General features: G+C 48.2%; 12 protein-coding genes across 12 annotated transcripts; 7 read left to right on the forward strand and 5 right to left on the reverse strand.

Annotated features, from left to right (window-relative positions):
• Positions 1 to 154: 154 nt before the first annotated feature.
• On the forward strand, positions 155 to 1,179 carry SPPG_05364 (uncharacterized protein; the record flags this gene model as incomplete). The annotated part of the gene is made up of 4 exons (XM_016753581.1): positions 155 to 274; positions 340 to 402; positions 483 to 506; positions 574 to 1,179. The coding sequence occupies 4 exons, from the start codon at positions 155 to 157 to the stop codon at positions 1,177 to 1,179; spliced, it is 813 nt and encodes a 270-aa protein (XP_016607145.1).
• Positions 1,180 to 2,408: 1,229 nt separating this feature from the next.
• Positions 2,409 to 5,226, reverse strand: SPPG_05366 (uncharacterized protein). Its single transcript, XM_016753582.1, has one exon. It carries the CDS (start codon positions 5,088 to 5,090, stop codon positions 3,093 to 3,095), a length of 1,998 nt encoding a protein of 665 aa, XP_016607146.1. The 5' UTR covers positions 5,091 to 5,226; the 3' UTR covers positions 2,409 to 3,092.
• Positions 5,227 to 5,292: 66 nt separating this feature from the next.
• SPPG_05367 (uncharacterized protein) lies at positions 5,293 to 8,136 on the forward strand. The gene is made up of 15 exons (XM_016753583.1): positions 5,293 to 5,373; positions 5,469 to 5,570; positions 5,626 to 5,722; positions 5,804 to 5,882; positions 5,950 to 6,010; positions 6,069 to 6,242; positions 6,305 to 6,379; positions 6,440 to 6,574; positions 6,637 to 6,694; positions 6,765 to 6,806; positions 6,879 to 6,966; positions 7,030 to 7,098; positions 7,180 to 7,405; positions 7,466 to 7,578; positions 7,648 to 8,136. The coding sequence occupies exons 2-15, from the start codon at positions 5,541 to 5,543 to the stop codon at positions 7,742 to 7,744; spliced, it is 1,344 nt and encodes a 447-aa protein (XP_016607147.1). The 5' UTR covers positions 5,293 to 5,373; positions 5,469 to 5,540; the 3' UTR covers positions 7,745 to 8,136.
• Positions 7,561 to 8,387, reverse strand: SPPG_05368 (uncharacterized protein; the record flags this gene model as incomplete). Its single annotated transcript, XM_016753584.1, has 4 exons — positions 7,561 to 7,898; positions 7,959 to 8,062; positions 8,123 to 8,208; positions 8,267 to 8,387. The coding sequence occupies 4 exons, from the start codon at positions 8,385 to 8,387 to the stop codon at positions 7,820 to 7,822; spliced, it is 390 nt and encodes a 129-aa protein (XP_016607148.1). The 3' UTR covers positions 7,561 to 7,819.
• Positions 8,388 to 8,519: 132 nt separating this feature from the next.
• Positions 8,520 to 9,527, forward strand: SPPG_05369 (uncharacterized protein). Its single transcript, XM_016753585.1, has 4 exons — positions 8,520 to 8,772; positions 8,846 to 8,876; positions 8,947 to 9,050; positions 9,111 to 9,527. The coding sequence occupies exons 1-4, from the start codon at positions 8,586 to 8,588 to the stop codon at positions 9,197 to 9,199; spliced, it is 411 nt and encodes a 136-aa protein (XP_016607149.1). The 5' UTR covers positions 8,520 to 8,585; the 3' UTR covers positions 9,200 to 9,527.
• SPPG_05370 (uncharacterized protein) lies at positions 9,393 to 10,371 on the reverse strand. The gene is made up of 4 exons (XM_016753586.1): positions 10,268 to 10,371; positions 10,058 to 10,217; positions 9,895 to 9,963; positions 9,393 to 9,829 (listed from the first exon to the last, which is right to left on the reverse strand). Exons 1-4 carry the CDS (start codon positions 10,352 to 10,354, stop codon positions 9,684 to 9,686), a joined length of 462 nt encoding a protein of 153 aa, XP_016607150.1. The 5' UTR covers positions 10,355 to 10,371; the 3' UTR covers positions 9,393 to 9,683.
• Positions 10,292 to 11,050, forward strand: SPPG_09272 (uncharacterized protein). Its single transcript, XM_016757429.1, has 3 exons — positions 10,292 to 10,523; positions 10,584 to 10,621; positions 10,690 to 11,050. The coding sequence occupies exons 1-3, from the start codon at positions 10,463 to 10,465 to the stop codon at positions 10,747 to 10,749; spliced, it is 159 nt and encodes a 52-aa protein (XP_016607151.1). The 5' UTR covers positions 10,292 to 10,462; the 3' UTR covers positions 10,750 to 11,050.
• Positions 10,890 to 13,587, reverse strand: SPPG_05371 (1-pyrroline-5-carboxylate dehydrogenase). The gene is made up of 12 exons (XM_016753587.1): positions 13,385 to 13,587; positions 13,297 to 13,323; positions 12,507 to 13,226; positions 12,323 to 12,443; positions 12,128 to 12,251; positions 11,975 to 12,060; positions 11,788 to 11,907; positions 11,594 to 11,730; positions 11,478 to 11,524; positions 11,310 to 11,410; positions 11,185 to 11,245; positions 10,890 to 11,117 (listed from the first exon to the last, which is right to left on the reverse strand). Exons 1-12 carry the CDS (start codon positions 13,535 to 13,537, stop codon positions 11,015 to 11,017), a joined length of 1,800 nt encoding a protein of 599 aa, XP_016607152.1. The 5' UTR covers positions 13,538 to 13,587; the 3' UTR covers positions 10,890 to 11,014.
• A 131-nt stretch (positions 13,588 to 13,718) lies between these two features.
• On the forward strand, positions 13,719 to 14,456 carry SPPG_05372 (60S ribosomal protein L30). The gene is made up of 3 exons (XM_016753588.1): positions 13,719 to 13,870; positions 13,947 to 14,141; positions 14,270 to 14,456. The coding sequence occupies exons 1-3, from the start codon at positions 13,834 to 13,836 to the stop codon at positions 14,371 to 14,373; spliced, it is 336 nt and encodes a 111-aa protein (XP_016607153.1). The 5' UTR covers positions 13,719 to 13,833; the 3' UTR covers positions 14,374 to 14,456.
• A 276-nt stretch (positions 14,457 to 14,732) lies between these two features.
• On the forward strand, positions 14,733 to 16,571 carry SPPG_05373 (uncharacterized protein). Its single transcript, XM_016753589.1, has 7 exons — positions 14,733 to 14,912; positions 14,975 to 15,094; positions 15,162 to 15,531; positions 15,588 to 15,935; positions 15,998 to 16,222; positions 16,294 to 16,330; positions 16,398 to 16,571. The coding sequence occupies exons 1-7, from the start codon at positions 14,838 to 14,840 to the stop codon at positions 16,498 to 16,500; spliced, it is 1,278 nt and encodes a 425-aa protein (XP_016607154.1). The 5' UTR covers positions 14,733 to 14,837; the 3' UTR covers positions 16,501 to 16,571.
• On the reverse strand, positions 16,509 to 18,016 carry SPPG_05374 (uncharacterized protein). The gene is made up of 9 exons (XM_016753590.1): positions 17,912 to 18,016; positions 17,808 to 17,851; positions 17,710 to 17,742; positions 17,495 to 17,644; positions 17,381 to 17,419; positions 17,175 to 17,329; positions 17,021 to 17,116; positions 16,858 to 16,957; positions 16,509 to 16,796 (listed from the first exon to the last, which is right to left on the reverse strand). Exons 1-9 carry the CDS (start codon positions 17,970 to 17,972, stop codon positions 16,668 to 16,670), a joined length of 807 nt encoding a protein of 268 aa, XP_016607155.1. The 5' UTR covers positions 17,973 to 18,016; the 3' UTR covers positions 16,509 to 16,667.
• A 53-nt stretch (positions 18,017 to 18,069) lies between these two features.
• SPPG_05375 (uncharacterized protein) lies at positions 18,070 to 19,272 on the forward strand. The gene is made up of 8 exons (XM_016753591.1): positions 18,070 to 18,129; positions 18,190 to 18,278; positions 18,338 to 18,420; positions 18,484 to 18,574; positions 18,641 to 18,677; positions 18,734 to 18,832; positions 18,886 to 18,999; positions 19,075 to 19,272. The coding sequence occupies exons 1-8, from the start codon at positions 18,114 to 18,116 to the stop codon at positions 19,188 to 19,190; spliced, it is 645 nt and encodes a 214-aa protein (XP_016607156.1). The 5' UTR covers positions 18,070 to 18,113; the 3' UTR covers positions 19,191 to 19,272.
• Positions 19,273 to 19,954: the final 682 nt, after the last annotated feature.

Here is a 19,954-nt window from a genome sequence, read left to right on the forward strand (position 1 = left end):
CGTCTTACTTTTGGCATCCTCGTAATCGAAGGAGTAAGTAAATATGTTAAACATACTGTGCAACCCACAAGCACTGACTCGCATTTATTCGTAGATTTTGTTGGCGATCTGGCTTAATGTGGACCCTCCTCAGCCCCAGATCCTTTCCGTGACCATGGAGAGACGTTACTGGGAATGCGCTATGGGTGGCACCACTGCGCGCAACGTCCTCAGTGCTATCACAGTGGCCTTTAATGCAGCCATTCTCATTCTAACCACGTACATCGCGTACTCGGTAGGTTTATTGGTCGATGTAATTCCACAGTGCATATCCTTCCAACCCATTTTATGTGCTCTTAGATTCGCAATATTGCGGCACGGTACAATGAGTCCAAGTTGATCGGCCTTGCTGTGTATAACATCGTAAGTGTCGAAGTACTAGACAAAGTTGATATATGCGTACAGATTTCTAAAATGTTCCATCCTCTTTCTTGCTAAAACAGGTCGTTTTGGTTACGATCATTCCGGTATGCTCTCCTTGTGTGCCTCCCAAGTTTGTAGGAAGCTAATCTCCTTTCTCTATTCGTCTTGCAGATCATCTCGGCAACAACCGGAAATCCCGTTGTCATTCCTGTCGGCATTTTAGTTCTAACGTCAGTTGTCTACGCCATCTACTTCCTCCCCAAAGTAATCACCCTCATTACTGGCCTCGAAATCGGTGGCGGCCAAGGCGAGAACAAACACTCACCAAGCAGTTACACTGGCGACTCGGAATCCGGCCATACCGGAACAGATTCTACTGCTAAAGCCGAGAAGAGAGAAATGATCGAGGGCTACGCCGACATTCGCATTGCACGTTCCAAGTTCTTGCTCGGCACCAGCAGATGGGTTCGTCGTCAGATTGTGCTCGTGCCTATGCAAAGCATCATTGCCGAAATTCCAATGGACGAAGCATCCGAGTTTAGAGGCACCACGGTGCTTGTGGAAGAGCTCAAGGTTCTTAATGTGGTGAAGAATGCCCAGCAAGGGTTCTCTGTCACCATCCAAATCAACAACAAACTCTTTTGGGAAGTCCAGACTGGAAGTGCCGAAACGATTGATCAATGGGTTAATCACTTCAAGGCCGTACGAGGGTCCCGGAAGATGGTTGATACGTTGTCTCCGCTGCCGTCAAAAGGGACTAGGACAATGTCACAGTGAGCGGATATTTTGTGGGGAACGCACTTGGATGTTTAGTTTCGTTCATGTTCGGTGTTCATGTAATGTCCTAGAGATGCTTGGCCGTCATCAATTCACCAAATTGAACGTAAAGAGTTGTTTTGTTATTGTACTTGCTGTGTGTTCTTTAGCATCTCGAAGGCCTCTTTCCCAAGTGTGGCTTGTGTGTGCTTACGATAAGCAGTACGCCAACGTGTTTGATGACAAGCTTTTATGTCCGACTGAGCGGGATTATATCTAAGGTTAAGTTAACCCAAGCCATAAGATATTTAATTATATCCTTAGTTAAGTTAACCCTAAGTTATTACAAGCGATTAGACATTTACCCACAATGTGACTCTTCGCAGATGCATAGCAAGTTGAGGAGACCTCCTATCATATTTCGATCTAGCTCCATCTCTCAAAAGATCTTCAGCAATGCACCTTGTCACTTGAACATTACCAAATTGTTTGGTAGCGATATTGAGTTTTGATGGGGCTTGTATGACGATGATGCGAGTTCCAAGAGGCTCGAGTATCTCCTCCATTTGCCAACTTAGGGTTAGGGATCAAGGAATCTTATTGGGAGAATGCAACTATACAATATACTAAAACTCTACGCTAAACATAACTATATGCAATATATCTCAACTGAGGAAGATCAGCGAACGGCACTCACCATCTGGGGTAAGCGAGTGGGTGAAACGGCCTTAGTGGGTAGGAGGCGAGGGAAGAGATATCGTTGACAATCCCTGAAGAGAGTGAATTGTTGTGCGTTGAGCAGTGTATCAACAATATTGTAACTGCCCAGACTCAAACCGTCTGCCATCAGCAAAGAGATGTCATCGGCATAACTCTCCCACCATTCTTCAAGGCCGGGGAATCCCTCGGACATTTCGCAGTCACAGATGCAGCGGCGAGTCCTAATAGAACCGCAAGCGCTGCAATGCTCAATATAAGGGAGCCAATTCGTTTGCCATTGGACAGCCAGTCGTCGGATGTGTGGGTCAGAAATCTGAAGAGCGATATCCGGTATAGCATAGCCGAAACGGGGGACCGGGAAGATGTAGTTCTGAGGGATTGGTGTTGTATCTGTCTTCTGCCATCACATTTGTTCGCGAAGCCTTCGTTTGAATCCACAAACTCTTGGGCAGCCGGCAATCTGCCGTGTGTGCTGGAGGTTGTTGAAGAGCTTTGGGAAGAAATCCTGGATCGGAGAGATACCAATGGTCTTGCAGAGATTGCGCTTAACTGCCGGGCTGTTGTCTATGCATTAAGAGATCAGGTTACGGAAGCAACGGAATGTTATGTCACTGGATTCCCAGCTTTGCAGATTATTCCGTTAAAGGTGGATCTACACATCATCAACTATGAAGCAGATCTTGTCCACATTCAAGCGCGTCTTAATTTCATGCATCAACTAAAGAAGTCCATTGAGACTATAGAACGACTCATCCCTACGACATTTCAGCCTTCAGACTTTGCCATGTGGTTAGCATATCATCTGGTCCTATTTGGTGCGGATACCCTGCTCACGAGAGGACGGATAGAAACTGTCGGCAAAGATTCGATTGTACGAATGCTCCGAAAGTTCACCAAGGCAATGAGGAGCCTTACAGCCGTAAGCTTCACTAGGGTTCCAGTGAATGCAGGAGAAGGATATCTCAACATGTTGGCGGGACGTGTTTCTGCCGTGACTGATTGCTGGAAACGGGCCGCTTATAATGGTAGCATACCAATGCTTTTGCTGCAAGGTCTATTGAAATCCCGCATACTCATGTATGGCCCGGAAGCGTCATATAGTCCCTCGTTACAGGAGGTCAAGATGGAGCTTGCATCATTAGGTATCGAAAATGAGATTGCTATCGTGGAAGGCTATTTGCACAGAGCGTCTCACCAAATCACGGTTCATGCGACTAATAGTGCGCTGCCTTCTTCATGTCTTCCCGGCCCAGACTCGTAATCTCGATGGTCCGGTCTATATGAGCCTGGCTTAGCGGCAAATGATCATCCTTGGCTAGAACAGCGGCGAGGCGCACCGCGTTCTTGATCTGGCGACCGTTCATTTCATGTTTGCCGAGGGAGTCAAAGTCGAGGTTGTTTTCGCAAGGGATATTGAGGCGACCGATGAGGTTCTTCCATACCTTGGCTCGAGCCGCGGGAGTGAGCCCATCGTAGCGTAACGCTACGGTCACCCTGCTCTCGAAAGCTGGGTCAAATTCGCGCACGCGGTTTGTCGTCAGGAACAGGATACCCTGATGGTACTCCAGCAAGCGGAGCATCACGCAAACCATGGCATTGCGAAGGACATCGGATGTCGCACGCTTCTCCAAAAAGACATCGGCTTCATCAATGATGGTCAGGGCGTTCCAACCGGCACACAGGTCCAGCACATCAGCCAGGCGGCGTTCCATCTCTTCGGGAGTCGTTCCCAGCTCTCCCATTGTGACGTAGTAGAGGGGACGGTGCAGCGCTTCTGCGATAGCCTCGGCCGTCAGTGTTTTGCCGACACCAGGCGGTCCATGCAGCAGGAAGATGGAGCCGCCACTCTTGCCGCCGATAATGTCCTGAAAGTCGTCGTCGCCGCCATAGGTCACTAAAGCGCGGATGAGACGCTTCCGCTCTTCGGGCAGCACCAGTTGATCAAAAGCGCGGTCGTTGAACTGAATGTTTTCCACGCCGTCCACCAGGACATGACCCCAAGCTTTGAGATTGAAGCTGAAGGCAACCAAAGCCGGCCAACAGAAAGCGAGCAGCTCGTTCGGAATCTCCGTCATGATGTGCAAGTTCTCGGTCGTAGAACCTTTGCTACCCGAACGCTGCTCATTCACCCATCGTCGGTACCGAGTGGACAATTGCGTCAGAGCATTTGTTGGTTCGTCAAAGCCCTGGGAGGCGTGGTGGCCGAGCTGGGCGCCGCGCGACGCATCAATGATCATCCGGCCCGAGCCGTGGGATTGCGAGCCGGCGGGCCGCGACATGCTGCCTGCTTTGCCTCCGACGGTGTGCATGAAGAAGCTCCCGGGTTTGTAGTGTAGAAACCTCGCACCGCCCACACCAAATTCATAATATTTAGCTCCGCGTTGGCGAAATAGTGAGAGGTCATCTGCCGCAACGGGGTAGTAGTTGAGGTCGGTGATGGGACGCGCACGGACGCCCATCCAGCTGCTGAATGTCTCCTCGAACCGGACCACGCCAAAGTGATCCCCGAGGGAGGCGAGGTACTCCAGGGAGAGGTGGAAGGTGCGTTCCGTTCCCATGAGCGTCCGCTTTTCCTCAAAGTAGCCCTCCACTACCTTATAGCAGCCCGCGGAGCCGGCGAGGTTTGTCGTGCCATGGACGGCCCGATCCGGCCGGAAGAGCTCGCCAAAGGCTTCATACACCACGGTCCCGCCGGCGATCATGTCGCGGAAGGTTCGTATTTCCTCTTGGAAAATCTTCTCTATTTGCTCGATGAGTTCCGACAGTCCGGGAACCTGAATGAGAGCGACCTCCGCGGCGATCTGGAAGCCGAAGACGGAAAGCTGATCCAGGGTGCGTCGCTTCACGTAGTTGAGAAAGTAGAGCTGTTGAGAGCGATCCGCGTTGCTGGTCATCGTCCGTACGCCATCATTGTATTCCAACAAGAGGTAAGACAAACTTCGGAGACGACCAAGGATGTTGTAGAGCTGCGCGGAGGGGATCTCGGTGGAGCGTGTTCCGCCCAAGTATTGGCGTACAATGTTCTTCAGGGAGATGGCTTTGGCAGCGGCCTCGGTACTCACGTCCGGGAAGCTGAAGACAATGCCCTCCGGCCGTCCGCCCTCGCCCTTGATGAGAAAGGGCGCCTGTGCGGTGGCTTTGTGCGACACGACGTTTGCGGCAGCTGCAGCGGCCGGCGGAGGCGGCGGTGAGGGAGCTGTTTGCTTCTGCATAGGAGAGCTGCGTGACCGCCGTCGGACTGTTCCAAAGCACCGACTTGACGCACGATCTGATCTTGAAGCGTAAGATGGACAATCGAGCGGATACGCCAAGTGTGTACGTAATCAACTGGCAAGCTGCGCCACAAGCGGAAACCGTGTTTTCGATCGACAAGCTTTCAGATCTGAACACTTCAAAAAAATAACCCAGTCAGAATACACTTGTAAGCCTTGTATAATTGTGAAGGGGGACCTGATTGCAAATAACGGCAGTTATTTTTGGTTGCCACTTCAGAGTGTAAGTCAAGATTGGCAAGCAAGTGCGCAGACCTGAGTCCGCGCATCATATCACGTGGATCTTCGTGTTGAGTCATCAACGTTGATGCCTTTCAGCTTTGGACACACTTGACAATTGCTATAGATCTTGCTGGGATATCGTGTTTCAGCGGTAAATAAGTGCCCAAGATGTCTGATATGGACGATGACGATTTTATGGTTGGCACTGCGTTCTCCAGGACCAAACAATATTCACTAATAACGGCAACTTCAGCATGAAGACGACGAGGAAGAGTTCGATTTCGACTATGAAGATGAGGACGAAGAGGAGCCCGACGTGGACCTAGAAAACAAGTATTACAATGCAAAAGGTATAAAATTAGTCGGGCGGTGGATGTTAAAAGTATTTTGCGTACGAATTCATGGTTGCTTTTCAAATGATTACTTTGCAGGTCACAAGGAAGACGACCCGGAAACTGCCATTAAAGAGTTCCAGAAAGTGGTAGATGCAGAAGAGGAGAAGGGCGACTGGTACGTCTTGCTCAAGAGTTTTGTCGACGTAAGGTTTACATTCTAATTATTGGTCTCGTGCTGCCAGGGGCTTCAAAGCCCTGAAGCAGATGGTTAAATTGTCATTTGGTCAAAACGATTATCAAGCGGTACGAAGCAGCCTGCAATGCGCAAATTATCAATGTCTACTTACTGCTTATCACGCAGACTCTGAGATATTACGAGGAGCTTATTACATATGTGAAGAGTGCCGTCACACGCAATTACAGCGAGAAGAGCATAAACAATATTTTGGACTTTGTTTCATCATCACCGGATATGAAATTTCTAGAGGACTTCTATTCGGTAACCCTTCGGGCATTGGAGGAGGCAAAGAACGAGGTACTGTCTACGGCGACTACCACTCGGCAACCCCAACATCGTGCCTTAATGGTTTACTGTAGCGGCTATGGACAAAGACGAATCTGAAACTTGCTAAACTATGGCTTGACCGACATGAGTATGCGAGATTGAATAAGGTCGGTTCAGTCGCCTTCGTCACCTGCTGAAAGATCGCATGTTCATTGCTGGTGTGATAGATCCTTCGACAGCTGCACCAATCCTGTCAGAACGATGATGGAACTGATGATCAAAAAAAAGGAACGCTTCTCCTGGAAATTTTCGCATTGGAGATTCAGATGTATACTGAGACCAAGAACAACAAGAAGTTGAAGGTTGCTCATCCTGACAGCTCCGACGTCAATGCACTATCTCATTGCCACATCACCAAGCATAGGCCCTGTACCAACAATGTCTGCACGTTAAATCAGCCATCCCTCATCCGCGTATTATGGGTATGTAATGAATAGTCTCACTCTGCCGCCTTCCGGTTGTATGCAACTCACTCCGCTTGTTGTCACACAGGTGTAATTCGCGAGTGCGGTGGCAAAATGCATATGGGTGAAAGCAAGTATTTTCTAGCACATTATGGAACAGGGGATATGACCGGACTAATCAAGACATGCCGGACCATTGCAGAGGAGTGGGAGAAAGCTCAAATAGACTTTTTCGAAGCCTTCAAAAACTATGATGAAGCTGGCGACCCCCAACGTATTCAATGCCTCAAGTCAGTTACAGGTGTTTAGTCGTTTCCATACGCAGGGATTAACATCTCCATTTAACCCTTTAGATATCTTGTCCTTGCGAATATGTTGATGGAATCACAGATAAACCCTTTTGACTCTCAGGAGACCAAGCCGTAAGTATCCACATTCATGTAGAGTTGGCTTTCACCGGTACTCATCGATGACTTTGCAAATTTGCGTACTTCCCTTCATAGCTATAAGAACGATCCTCAGATCGTCGCCATGACTGATATGGTGAATGCGTACCAAAGAAAAGAGCTCTGGGAAGTCGAAAAAATCCTTCGCAATAATAAAGCAACTATATTGGGTGATCCCTTCATCCGAACCTACATTGACGATGTCCTCAAGAACATCCGAACGCAAGTTCTTATTAAGCTGATCAAACCTTACACCCGAATCGAGATACCTTTTGTGTCTAAGGTGAGACAATCCATTGGCAGCTTAAGCTGAGAGTTGTATATTCAGGTTCCTTTCTGGTAGCAATTGAATATATCGACGAGTGAAGTGGAGGACCTTCTCGTGGGCCTGATATTGGATAACAAAGTTGATGGACGGATAGATCAAGTCAATCAACGCTTAGAGTTACATTCACAGTACGTGATACGGATATGGAATGCCAGCATCCCGGGGTACATGCTAACTATAGACCTTTTTCCTCGCAGCTCGACAGACACGCTGCATTATAATGCTCTGGATAAGTGGTCAACCAATATTGGTGCGCTATATAAATCTTGTATCCACAAAATGAGTGCGGGATAGTTTCTGGCTTCAGGCGAATGGGTGGTCTGCTCAATAAAAGCCGGTGCATCGTAACGACCTTGTGGATGAGCGGTTTCATTTTGAGCTCAAGCTGTCAATCAAGGCTTCCTGCTCATGTTGCACTTTGACGAGAGAGTCCACCTGCACTGTGAGCCTGCATCGGTGGTGGCTTTAGTTTTGTGTATAAGGGCCTAAGCGCCGAGATGATACGCACCTGTCTAATTCAGCTTGACGCTCCTTGATTAAGGATTGCAGCTGCTTCTGTGTACCCTTTCTATTCTCCATCTGTTGTTCTGCTCGGTTTCGTAGCCCTATCGCCTGAGGGGGTGTGGATGTTAGGGCAATTATTCATCTTGTAAAAAAGTCAAAGTATACAACTTTAAGCTTCTCGGATTCGATCTGCTCGGCCTTCTCTTCCATCATTTTGAGGAACATTTCCACAATTTCGTTGAAATTGCTCACTCCTTCGAAGTCTAATTCAACGGCGTACTATGAAAGAGTCCTCGATCGTATTCAACCTACTTTGCGTAAAATCTTTGCATTCCTCTTTCAGCTTCTCAGATGTCTCAAATTGAACTGGATCTAGGATGCGTAGCTTAGAAAACTCGTCAAAAATGACGAGGGGGGAAGTGGAGGAAGCCATATCGGCTCTCCATGGAGAAGAGTTGCCGTCCGCGTCGAGTGCACCATCTATGCTTACATAATCTGTCTGAGCGTAAGCGTGGCTTAGGCTGGTGACTGGATCTTGACATCATTGCCTTTAGTACACCGATTAAAGTATCCTGTGCAGTTCCCATCTCAATCACAAAAGACGCCAGAAATCACCATACAATAAGCGGAAATGACAGTGCAATCATACCGTCCACTTTACACCCTTGTGCTTCGACCGATATCAAGGGGGTTCTATAGCTCACCATGTACCAGGACCCAAAATGGATTCAAAAAGCAATGGGCTTCTGCCTTTGAATCATCCAAGGAGGAAGACAAGCAACGAGGACGCCATGAGCGAGCACATGCAGTAGACAGAGGTGAGCTTTTGGCTTGGGGAAGCCATACGAAAGAAACATTAAATTGAGCCTAATTCCTCTTGTGATGTAATAGCCATTTCTGGAAACACTGGCGATGGCTACAGGTATGCATCTTTTTGCTTCATAGCGGTTAGTGCTTATTTGTATTAACTTCGCATGATTTCTCTTTTCCAGCGATCTTGCTCGGAAAGGAATGGAAGCAAAAAACATCGATGGACCGGAAGCCAATCAGCCTGCCACTAAAACCGACTCTAGCTACATTTCCGAATCCGCCCCCAGTACGTAGGTCGTTGTAAGGCACTGCGAGAGAGGTGGCTAACATGACATGTCTATGTTAGAACCGGTCATCGGTCTGGAGGACGAACGAGGAGGCTTCAAGAGGTCCAAGGAAGGTCGAGACTTTAGAAAGTCTCCGGAGCGCAAATAGCTTTACTTTTTACAGCAGATCTCAAATATCATATGGTTGGAATAAGAGCTGTTTTGATGGATTGCCATTCTAGGAGCCGCTTTTACACATTCTGCAGTAGGTATTGGCAGTGGCGAGGTCTCTGCACTCATGGATAATGCCTTAGAATCCACCTTGAAGGAGTATGTCAACCTTCATTGGTAGGATTTTGAGGATTTTGACGTGACAGTTAAGAGAAGCTACGCAGTCTTTTAATATATTTCCATAGTAGATAATGATCCTACCTGATCGGGTGCAAATGTTGATAGATAAATAACTATCTTGTCTATTCTGCCGTAGCAGATTCATGGTACATCTCTATTTGGCTACTTATGATGGGGTGAGAGTATGACCTTGCTTCTAGGGACCCGAAGGGGCTTCCACCGTAATGGTTGTGGACAATCTACTATATGGTTTGAGCCGTTAGCGTTCTTCTCCTGTCGCTACGTATCCAGGCCGAGGTAAATCAGTCGATTTCTTCCACTTGATACATCAATCGTATTTGTAACGAACAGCTGTCGCAGGTGACAGTTTGCACTTGCTGCTCTAGTTGTGATTCGCTCACAGTGTACGACCCACCGCATCGACATAGGGTGTGGAAAGAAGCCTTTCCTACCAAATCCATCGGGTGAGTAGAATAGTTCAATAGTCCTTCTCAGTGCGCACGGGCTTTTAACCTTCATCATACTCCATGTCGTCCAGATCGACTTCTGCATGAATGGGACCGATATTAGCGGTTCTTCTCGCTGTGGCATGATACGAGGGAGTGTCGAGTGGGTACAGAGAGAAAGGGCATTGCTCAGCAATGTGAAGCTAACTCCAATGCTGTTCACTCCATACCCGATAGTTCAGCGTCATACTGCCTCCGCTTGCATTCGTCGTTCAGGATCTCCCAGGCTGCTACCACCTCTTGGAAGCGTTTTGCACATTCTTCGGGCCCCGTTTGAACGTTGCCGGATTTCGGTGAATTAACGGTCTGAGCGAGTTTGTCGGGATGGTACTAGAAACTGGTGAGTCAACCACCAGATAGTAGCAGTTGCAGGATGGTACCTGTAGGACAAGCTTTTGATACTGCTTCCTGATTTCTTCTATGGAGGCTGTCTGTGGAACGCCGAGAATTTCATAATGTGTGGGCATTGCTCGCGAACCTTGTCGGTTGCGTAACAGCAGCCCATTCCACCGCGTTGCTACCTTCGTAAAGCCGACAGATTTTGCCAACATCATATCCTCTCTCCCAAGTTCATAATGGCTTACAATGTCAGCAAAACCTTGACATTCCTGGCGCTAGTGGGAGGAATGATGGCAGGTAGGCTCATACGGTACCACCACCAGTAATTTATTATTCATACCCGATCTCATCCTGTAGGAAGCACCGCAGTGCACAGATGGCTCAAACCAGATATGGTGAGGACAAAGCCTTGGGATTGCCCGAAATAAGGGCGCTGAAAGGTTACTGATATTGGTTATGTCAGTCTATTCCTGACCTTCTAGGGGACCAACCACGACAGTCTGTCAAGCAGCCGCCAAAGTAAACCCGAGCAGTATCTAATAAGCAATCGAAGCACTTCACGCTCGGGCAGTGTGCCATGTAAAGTAACTTCACCCTTACGAGACATAATGAAATGCTGGAAACCATTCTGAGCAACTGTCAGGCCATCAGGAAGCAACACAGTCTGTGAAAGATACTGGGAATAGATAGTTATCGTGAAACAGGAAGACACACTGCATTTCGTTTACAGAGTATCTAGAAGCAACGGAGAATGACTAAAAGTGTACAGCTGGTTCTATGTTTATTGCTTATTCCCTTTTGAAATCAGCCACATTGGAGGGGTACGCTACGGATCCGAGTGGGACAAACGTTTCTTTAATAACCCGCGGTGACACCCATCGGAGCAGGTTCCTAAACCGATGAAATATAGTTAGCAAACCGGTGCTGTACGCTGATTTTGGCGCCGAAAGGAACGTACAATCCCGATCCAGCTTTGTCGTTAGTCCCCGAAGCACGGCCTCCGCCAAATGGTTGCTGACCTGTAGATGCAGTGGTCACAATGTGAACATTACAATCGGATTACATTCGAGTCCGTCGACTTACCAACTACAGCTCCAGTAGACTTATCATTAATGTAAAAGTTACCGGCCGCGTGACGTAGAGCATTGCTACCCGTAACTATGGCCTCCCGATCTTGGGCGAATCTGCGTATCCAGCGTGAGTACACCAATGCGTTCGAAACAAATATAATGAAAGTGAACTCAAGCTTACAGTGCAGCAGTAAGGGCATAAGGTGTCGTGGTTTCCGCCAGTTCGAGCTTGGTGAGAAAAATAGGGACGGTGATGAGTCTGACTACACTGTGCTTAAGGTAGAGGTACAGGCCTACCGTTTCCTCGAACTTGTCGGCGGGGTAAACATAAACGGTGACAACGGGGCCAAACAATTCCTGCTTCATTGTCACGGCGTGTGGGTTCTCGGTGACGATTACTGTGGGCTCGATATAATAACCTTCAGTGCTGGATGCTACATAAGTGTAAACATGAGGATGCCACATAAAGTAATTCTCCAGCCGAGACGTACAATTGCCTCCAACAAGGATTTTCGTCTTAGGATCAGATCCAGATTTGATATCGTTGAGGTAGCTGGTGATCTTGTTAAATGAGTGCTCATTGATTACCGAGGTAACAAAGTTGGTGAAGTCTTTAACCACGCAAAGGTTGAGTCGACTGCCAAGGGGTTGAAGTATCCGGAAAATCAAGTTACACACCATCAACAGGTCCCATCTTCAGTGCCTTTGTCTCATCCACCAGAATGTTGCGAAACTCATCCCAAAGATTGTCCGGTACATAGACACTGAAGTGAACATTAGACAAACGTCTACAGACACAGTGAGGCCATTTGTGCAGCGTGCGAACCATACCGAGAGGTGGCACTGCACTTTTGTCCGTTGTACTCGAAAGCTCCCCGAATAGTCTGCAATGCAGCACTTCTGACATCCGCACTCTTGTGTAGAAAATGCATATTCTTGCCCCCGGTTTCGCCAACTAGGTTAAGCTTGCGACAGTGAGCATTGAGTGCCATTTTGTGTTTCTGGCGCGCAAGCACAATACTTTACCAATGCGTGGGTATGACTTATAGACATCAATGTTGTTGCTGATCTGTTTCCACAGATGCTTAAACACAGCAGTGCTACCGGTAAAATGCAGTCCTGCAAATTCTGGGTGACTGAACGCTTCCTATGTGAATAAGCATATATCAGCGACGGTTCGCAGTACGCGTCAAATGCGGCCACCTCAAACCTTTGCAATGAACTCCGCATTCCCCGGTACAAACTGAATGACACCATCAGGAAGTCCAGCCTCCCTCAGAATCTCATACACCAAGTAGTTGGAATACATTGCCATTGGAGAAGGCTTCCATAGCACAACATTGCCCATGAGTGCCGGAGCACTCACGAGGTTTCCTCCAATTGCGGTGAAGTTGAAGGGTGAATAAGCAACAACAAAACCTTCCAGGGGACGGTATTCCATTCTATTCCACGTCGTTGCACTGTTTTTGACCGGTTGATCCGCATATATTTGGGCAGCAAAGTGGCAGTTAAAGCGCCAAAAATCGCAAAGCTCTGCAGCTGCATCAATTTCCGCCTGCCATGCGTTTTTGCCTTGCCCAAGCATGGTCGCAGCCATGAGTTTGTAGCGGTACTTGTTTGCCAACAAGTCTGCAGCTTTCAAGAAAATTGCCGCTCGATCATTAAAGGGCATTGCCTCCCATTCCGGCTTGACTTTCAACGCCAAATCAATCGCCTTCCGCAAGGTAGAGGCATCGGTCTCATGGAATGATGCGAGTGTTGTCCTGTGCTCAAATGGTAGGGCTTGTGTGTTCACGCTGTCTGTTGTAATATGTTCACCGTTCACGATAACTGGAACCTTGAATGGTCCTTCTTTCAATAACTGCTCACGCATCTCTGCCAGAGCTTCCTGAAGCTTCCGCCTATCTACACTTCCAGGAGCATAGTCTCGCTGGGAGCAGTGTAAAATAACCCTAAGCACATGCGACCTCCAGACGATCGAAGGCATCCTCGAACATTACCATTTCTTCATTTTTAACCGCTGGCAGCTGTGATTTCAGCGAAGATACTTAGAGTCTTATAGAAAAGAGGTATAAATGTTCGGCATACCGTAAAGCTGCCCAGTTGAGGTGTTTGATAGCTGCTGGCATGTCGGGTGAGACTGGGAAACGCGGGGAGTGTCCTTCCACAAAGTCGGCGGGCAGCCAGCTGCGGCACGTATCGAGACATGAAAGACAGGTTGGGGTTTGCAATGAGTGGCATGATGGAAGAAAGGTTTAAGAACTGATCTGCGATATATCAACGAATACACTTGATAAACAGATTCCCGGCATGGGCGCCGACGTCATGTAACCTTTTATGGAAGGTATAGCATAAGCAAGCTTCCCGTCACACACGTGAGCCTCATGTGATCACTTGCAAAGAGTAGGAAGACAACGCTTTCGCCAACGACATATCTGTCCTCCAGTCGCCCAATTTCCGAAGAGTCGTTGCAGAAAGGCACGTTCGGGAGGGTCCATCAACGTCCATCTATCCATCCATCCATCACAAATATCGCAATGGCCCCTGCGCAAAAGAAGACCAAGAAGAGCATCGGTATGAACAGGCAGACGCTTCGTTGAGATATTGTCGCTCTGTTGAACCATGTTGACATTGTGGCGATCATTTTCAGAGTCCATCAACTCGAGGCTCGCTCTCGTGATGAAGAGTGGAAAGTACACCCTCGGTTACAAGTCCACCTTGAAGACTCTTCGTCAGGGAAAGAGCAAGCTCATCATCATCGCTGGTAACTGCCCGCCCTTGAGGAAGAGCGAACTCGAGTACTACGCCATGTTGTCCAAGACTGGTGTGCACCACTACTCTGGCAGTACGTATTGACGCAACTGTAGTTTCGCTTTTGTTTTCAACTCATTTGAGATGGGAACCATGGTCCGGCCCCATTGAACTATGAGTGTGGACCCCCAACTGGGTCTAACCTGATTCTTCCGCTTTTAGACAACATTGATCTCGGAACTGCCTGCGGTAAATACTTCCGCGTTGGCGTTCTGTCCATCATCGATGCCGGCGACTCTGACATTATTGCCAAGCCTTCGGCCTAAGCACCGGTTTTATCGACCTGGCTGTATCATAATGTCATCTGGTTAAATATATTTAAAACCCTACTGCCGTGCCTGCATCCTGATCTGTTTATCCACCTCTGATGTTGCATATCGTCGTGGCTTCTATGTGTAATGTTTTTCTCTATTACTTCAATAAGCGCAGAGGATATCTATCCATGCTTGATCCGATGCTGATGAGGTCAAGAGCCCGTCAAAACGAACATTTGCCCCACACTTTTGGTAGATTTGGATGTCTTCCCTCTTGCATGATGATGATGTTTGACATTCTTAAAACAACGGTTTTAATCGCTTGCATTTGCCCATGAATGTGGCTGGTACTGGCAGCATAGTCGGCGAAAAACGGGACCTTCTGAGTGGACACGTGATATTCTAGTGATCTTTCACCGACTTCCATCAGCTGCAAACAGGACTGTTTTTGGTACAGCATCAGAGCACTACAGACCATGTTCTCACGAGGAATCACCAAGTTTAGTTCATGCGCACGGCCGCTATTGACTCGCAAGTCTATCGCCCGTTCGGTAGGCTGGGTTTGGCTGGTTTCTTCACAGGATGTCAATTTTAAAATGGGCGTAATTTTTAGGTTACCTACCGTGGGTTTGCTAGCGAGGCTGCTCCAGGAATTGGCTTCGGTTTGACGGACGAGCAAAAGGAATTGCAGGAGCTGGCTCGCAAGTTCACGGCGAATGAAATCATTCCAAATGTGGGCACTCCTTCCACTATGTTTAAGTGCTGCTAGCGGGAATGCTAATTCCAAAGGTTGATTGCAGGCGGCTCACCACGACCGTACCGGCGAGTATCCCACTGAGATCTTGAAGAAGGCGTGGGAGGTTGGTTTGCTCAACTTGCACGTTCCCGCTGAGAACGGTGGTCTGGGTCTGGGTGTGCTGGACTGTGCTATTGTGTCCGAAGAGTTGGCCTATGGTTGCACTGGGATTCAGACGGCTGCCGAGGCCAACGGACTGGCAGAAGCGCCTGTCATTATTGCTGGCAATGCTGCACAGAAGCAGAAGTACCTTGGTCGTATGACTGAAGAGCCCTTGATGTGCGCCTATTGCGTAACTGAGCCAGGAGCGGGTTCAGACGTTGCCGGGCTTCAGACCCGTGCGGTCAAGAAAGGTGACAAGTGGGTGATCAATGGTAAGTGGACAACTCCCTTTCAATTTTTGTAATCTTGAAGCTTACCGTCGTGGAAGGCAGCAAGATGTGGATCACCAATGGTGGAAAGGCGAACTGGTACTTTGTCCTTGCCCGAACCGATGACAAGGCCTCCACTGGAAAAGCATTCACTGGCTTTATAGTTGATGCTGATACTCCTGGTATTACTGTTGGGAAGAAGGAAATCAACATGGGCCAACGTGCGTCGGACACTCGTGGTATCACCTTTGAGGAGGTTGTCGTCCCAGAAGAGAACGTCCTTGGTGAGGTTGGCGCTGGGTTCAAAATTGCAATGGGTGCGTTTGACATTACGAGGCCACTCGTGGCCGCCGCGGCCGTTGGCTTGGCGCGCCGGGCTATGGACGAAGCGGCGAAGTACTCTCTTGGTATGTCACGGCAGCTAGGATTGTCATTTCGTCGAATTGAACTCACAATTCTGCATGTCTAGAACGTAAGACCATGGGACAGCCTATTGCTAATCACCAGGCTGTTGCGTTCATGTTGGCGGACATGGCGATTGGTACCGATGCTGCCCGAAACCTGGTGTGGAAGGCTGCATGGCTTCGCGATCAAGGAAAACGAAACACCTACTACGCATCAATGGCGAAAGCCTTTGCGTCTGAAATTGCAAACAAAAATGCAGCTGATGCAGTTCAGATCTTTGGTGGAAATGGTGAGCTCTGTTGATGGCGTACCTAGGGTTTTCCTTTTCATTTGTATTGAAAATACATGACATTCCATTAGGTTTCAACTCTGAATATCCAGTGGAGAAGTTGATGCGGTAAGGAACTGATAAGGCCACGATATTACGTTGTGTCGTAGATTGATTCGCCCATTTTCCTTTGCAGAGATGCCAAGATTTTCATGATTTATGAAGGAACTTCCCAGGTTCAGAGACTGGTCATTTCCCGAGGAGTCCTGGACATGGCGAAGGCTGGGTATGTGTACTAAGCAGAGAATGGCAGGATAGCTTAAAATTGTTATTATATGTAATGAATAGATGCCTCTTTCTCTAACGTCGACGGACAGTAGCAAACTGGCCTGATCAACAGGATGCTGCTATGGGCGAACTTCCTTTTCTTGAGACTACAATTTGTTCTTACGGGTTTGATGACGCTTTACTCCAACAGGTTAATCAGCGATCCACTGTGAGCCTGAGTGGCGGTGTGTCCACGCGCCTTTGAAACCTTTGCTTCTCTTAGCCCGGCCAGCTGCCCTTCGCTCTCCAACAGCCGTGCTGCCGCGTGCTGGAATGAAATATTATGGCCTAAATCAAGCACATACCGGTCCAACGAGCCGTGGCCTTACCTTCAAGATTTGAAGAGATTGCTCAACAACATGCAGATGGTCATCCACATAGTGCTGGCTTACACTTCGCAGGCGGGACGTCAGAGGATTATTTGGGAAACTGGACCATAGAGATCAAGTGAATAGAGCGAAGACATACTCAGGGCATTGCACAATTACGCACCACGCTGTTGGAGATGCGTTTGGGATAAACCATTCGTGCTGAATTTGGGAGCTTTCAACCATATTGGAAATGACCACAGGAAGCCTGCAGAATTCACTGTACATTCGCACGTAAGGTCATTGCAAAACGCGGTAGAAGGCTACCGACAACTAACCTCGACCCGGGCTGACAGTGGAAGAACGCGAAGTCCAAAGTTAACGTAGCAGGATCATCATTAGATGAAGTGAATATGCCAAAGATTTGATGCTGATTCGGGGAGACTGCACACAGAGAATGGTATACCGCTGCTTCTCTTAGGGACATGGCAAGCTGCCCTCAATGAGAAAGGACCGCCGAAGCTGAGATGGACATATCGCTTACTTTTGTATTACGCCGCCACTTGAACATGCCAATAATAGACTAGAGGTAAGGCACGGCATTAGATCAGCTACAACGCTGCCGATTCACGTTCGGTTCACAAAACACAAAACCCACACTCGATTTTTGGCACGTTACCCGTGCCAAGCGATGCGAAAGAATCTCTCCTGCCGATGTATACAAACGGTTTTCTGGGTCAATTCGTTCGAACGAGGATAAAATGATTTGCGTCTCCTCCTGCGAGTCGTCGCTTGCTAGGTCCGTTGTCTTAGTCCACCGTTAAGTACAATCTCGACCGTGAGTCCTCTTCAGTGCTCTCGGCTACCGCCCACCTTGGCACGGGTAGTTCTGCGAACAGTTCCAAACTAAAACGGGAGCTAAACGCTTTAGCTCTTTGTGTATACCATTAAACTGTGCAAACAGATATTACCAGAACTCCTTCCACATTTCCCTGCGTAGATGAATTGAGCATTTCTGCAACAGGAACACTGTTAGCGCCGTTACTGTGGTAGAACAGAAGCACTTTGACTTTACCATGTTGCAGCAGAGACAGAAGAACCCCCGGTATATGAACAGATGTCCCTGAATCTGTCATCGTTCCTCTACGGGCAGCCCCACAGAAGCCAAGATGGCCTCACGCGTCCGGATTTGGGGACGCGAATGAATCATAGTGCCCAACTAGCAGGGTAACCTGCAAGGTAACGGAATTTCTTTACGCTCTTACTCGCTAGAGTCTATGGCCTCATCGATAGGTTGGCCATCACTAGATCAGGCAATACGATATTGTGACAATGGCTAACGTTGTGGAGTAGATCCAGGGTCGGATACACATGGGAAACCAGCTGAGACGGTAACTGCCATCCCGTGCGATATTTTGGAACTTGACCCAGAGGAAAGGAAGGTATTACGACCAAGAACATTCGGGTCTGGATAAATCCCTTTATAACAAAAAAACTTTAGGTTTTGAAGCAACAAGCATGCGACCACAAGACTGCCGGGAACGAGCTATTTAAAGCAAAGGAGTTTGAAGACGCAATTCGAAGGTAGCGCTGGAGGCGGGCAATACCAAATGCTTAGTTCCATGAATCTTCTCTCACAATATCTAGGTATGAGGAAGCCTTGGCCATCTGCCCTGAGGACGAGAATGAGGATCGAGCGGTCTTTTATTCGAATATTGCGGCATGCCACATGCAACTGGTGGGCTGATATTTTCGCCTCACCACTTGGAACGTACTAATAATCAGGGGTTGTTTTCGAACGTAGAAAGAGTATGAAAAAGCAGTAGAACAATGCACACAAGGTATCATCACGTTCGGATGCAGGAAGTTGAAGAGTAGAACCCTAATGTCCCGCAAGCGTTGAAATGCAACCAGAACTACGTCAGAGCGCTGTCACGACGAGCTAAGGCGAACGAATGCATCGGTTCATGGTCGTCATTGAGCGACGCATTGCGAGGTGGGTTGTGTGTACCGTTCCGAAGCAAGGGACGACCCTAATTTTGCGTGTAGACTACAGGGCGGTTCTGAAACTATCACCTGGCGATGAACAAGCACAGAAAGCGGTGAACATACTACCCAAACGGATAGAAGAGCAGCAAGAAAAAGAAAAAGCCGAAATGATAGGTACGCTAAGGACGGAAACGACAATCACGTATGGCGCCTACTAACAATGATTTTATCACGTCGTGGGGCTGGTAGGTAAACTGAAGAACCTTGGTAACAGCTTCCTTGGTAATTTCGGACTTTCGTTGGACAACTTTGCAATGGATCGAGATCCGGTCACTGGTGGATATAGTGTAAATATGACCAAATAAACCGGTCTCTCTTTACTAGTACAACTGGCACCGCACTTGTTCACCGTCACCCTGTCCTGGACACTATGTGTGATGTGTAGAAGCTTCATTTGCACGAGCCACATGTGGAATTTGTGGCCGCATTTTAACAGCTGGAACAGCTTGTTTGATTTGGGAAAATGGCATTACCAATTCCAAGGGATGAATTAGCTTTCTGTGTGGGCCCCTGGATCCTGCGATGTCATCCAAATAAGCCAATATTCTAGACTGAACAATGTCCACTACCAGCTAGTCTGTCCGTCACCTCACTGCTCTGACGGCTTTTGTAAACAGTCCTAGCAATGTCGTAAAAATTTGCCAGTGGCATAAGTGTGCTTCACTTGTGGTACTTGACTGTAGGTCTGGTTCCCACTTCTGGCCAATTGGGAACGGACTTGCTTGCTGAAAGCGGCTGTATGGCTTGATACACCTCATGGCGGATTCTCTGTCAGCGAACCATAGCGGCAAGTCTCACGACAAATAACGGTATGGAGGCGATGTCAAAATTTCTGCCCCGACAAGCATCCAGACGTTCCTGGATTGCCGTAAGCTCTGTACAGTCATGATGCCTCAGGGCTCCGATTTGATACCAAAGATTGAATACAGTTCTCGCGGGATGGATAGCAGGTAGCTGTTTAAGAACAACTGGGGCATAGCGTCACAGCCGCTCATTCCCGTAGGATTGAATTTGGAAGTGAGACTGCGTGTATTTCCTTGCAGACATATCTGTTAGTCCGTAGGCGATT

The sequence above is a fragment of the Spizellomyces punctatus genome (assembly GCF_000182565.1).
Source record: "Spizellomyces punctatus DAOM BR117 chromosome Unknown supercont1.9, whole genome shotgun sequence".
Lineage (NCBI taxonomy): Eukaryota > Fungi > Chytridiomycota > Chytridiomycetes > Spizellomycetales > Spizellomycetaceae > Spizellomyces > Spizellomyces punctatus.

Coding starts and splice junctions, on each gene's coding strand:
- SPPG_05373 (XM_016753589.1), top strand. CDS start 14,838: ATGTTCTCACGAGGAATCACCAAGTTTAGTTCATGCGCACGGCCGCTA. Junction 14,913..14,974: donor GCAAGTCTATCGCCCGTTCG/GTAGGCTGGGTT, acceptor CGTAATTTTTAG/GTTACCTACCGTGGGTTTGC. Junction 15,936..15,997: donor AGCGGCGAAGTACTCTCTTG/GTATGTCACGGC, acceptor CTGCATGTCTAG/AACGTAAGACCATGGGACAG.
- SPPG_05367 (XM_016753583.1), top strand. CDS start 5,541: ATGTCTGATATGGACGATGACGATTTTATG. Junction 6,243..6,304: donor TGGAGGAGGCAAAGAACGAG/GTACTGTCTACG, acceptor GGTTTACTGTAG/CGGCTATGGACAAAGACGAA. Junction 7,099..7,179: donor GACTCTCAGGAGACCAAGCC/GTAAGTATCCAC, acceptor TTCCCTTCATAG/CTATAAGAACGATCCTCAGA.
- SPPG_09272 (XM_016757429.1), top strand. CDS start 10,463: ATGGCTTACAATGTCAGCAAAACCTTGACATTCCTGGCGCTAGTGGGA. Junction 10,524..10,583: donor AGTGGGAGGAATGATGGCAG/GTAGGCTCATAC, acceptor CTCATCCTGTAG/GAAGCACCGCAGTGCACAGA. Junction 10,622..10,689: donor GATGGCTCAAACCAGATATG/GTGAGGACAAAG, acceptor TGGTTATGTCAG/TCTATTCCTGACCTTCTAGG.
- SPPG_05369 (XM_016753585.1), top strand. CDS start 8,586: ATGACAGTGCAATCATACCGTCCACTTTACACCCTTGTGCTTCGACCG. Junction 8,877..8,946: donor AACACTGGCGATGGCTACAG/GTATGCATCTTT, acceptor TCTCTTTTCCAG/CGATCTTGCTCGGAAAGGAA. Junction 9,051..9,110: donor CATTTCCGAATCCGCCCCCA/GTACGTAGGTCG, acceptor TGTCTATGTTAG/AACCGGTCATCGGTCTGGAG.
- SPPG_05366 (XM_016753582.1), bottom strand. CDS start 5,090: ATGCAGAAGCAAACAGCTCCCTCACCGCCGCCTCCGCCGGCCGCTGCA.
- SPPG_05372 (XM_016753588.1), top strand. CDS start 13,834: ATGGCCCCTGCGCAAAAGAAGACCAAGAAGAGCATCG. Junction 13,871..13,946: donor GAAGACCAAGAAGAGCATCG/GTATGAACAGGC, acceptor GATCATTTTCAG/AGTCCATCAACTCGAGGCTC. Junction 14,142..14,269: donor TGTGCACCACTACTCTGGCA/GTACGTATTGAC, acceptor TTCCGCTTTTAG/ACAACATTGATCTCGGAACT.
- SPPG_05371 (XM_016753587.1), bottom strand. CDS start 13,537: ATGCCACTCATTGCAAACCCCAACCTGTCTTTCATGTCTCGATACGTG. Junction 11,731..11,787: donor AATCCTTGTTGGAGGCAATT/GTACGTCTCGGC, acceptor ACACTTATGTAG/CATCCAGCACTGAAGGTTAT. Junction 11,118..11,184: donor GACAAAGCTGGATCGGGATT/GTACGTTCCTTT, acceptor TCATCGGTTTAG/GAACCTGCTCCGATGGGTGT.
- SPPG_05375 (XM_016753591.1), top strand. Junction 18,421..18,483: donor TTTGAAGACGCAATTCGAAG/GTAGCGCTGGAG, acceptor CACAATATCTAG/GTATGAGGAAGCCTTGGCCA. Junction 18,678..18,733: donor AGTAGAACAATGCACACAAG/GTATCATCACGT, acceptor ATGTCCCGCAAG/CGTTGAAATGCAACCAGAAC.
- SPPG_05370 (XM_016753586.1), bottom strand. CDS start 10,354: ATGCCCACACATTATGAAATTCTCGGCGTTCCACAGACAGCCTCCATA. Junction 9,964..10,057: donor GTATGACGCTGAACTATCGG/GTATGGAGTGAA, acceptor ATCATGCCACAG/CGAGAAGAACCGCTAATATC. Junction 9,830..9,894: donor CGACATGGAGTATGATGAAG/GTTAAAAGCCCG, acceptor TGGATTTGGTAG/GAAAGGCTTCTTTCCACACC.
- SPPG_05374 (XM_016753590.1), bottom strand. CDS start 17,972: ATGACAGATTCAGGGACATCTGTTCATATACCGGGGGTTCTTCTGTCT. Junction 17,645..17,709: donor GCAGAACTACCCGTGCCAAG/GTGGGCGGTAGC, acceptor CGGTGGACTAAG/ACAACGGACCTAGCAAGCGA. Junction 16,797..16,857: donor AATCTCTTCAAATCTTGAAG/GTAAGGCCACGG, acceptor ATTTCATTCCAG/CACGCGGCAGCACGGCTGTT.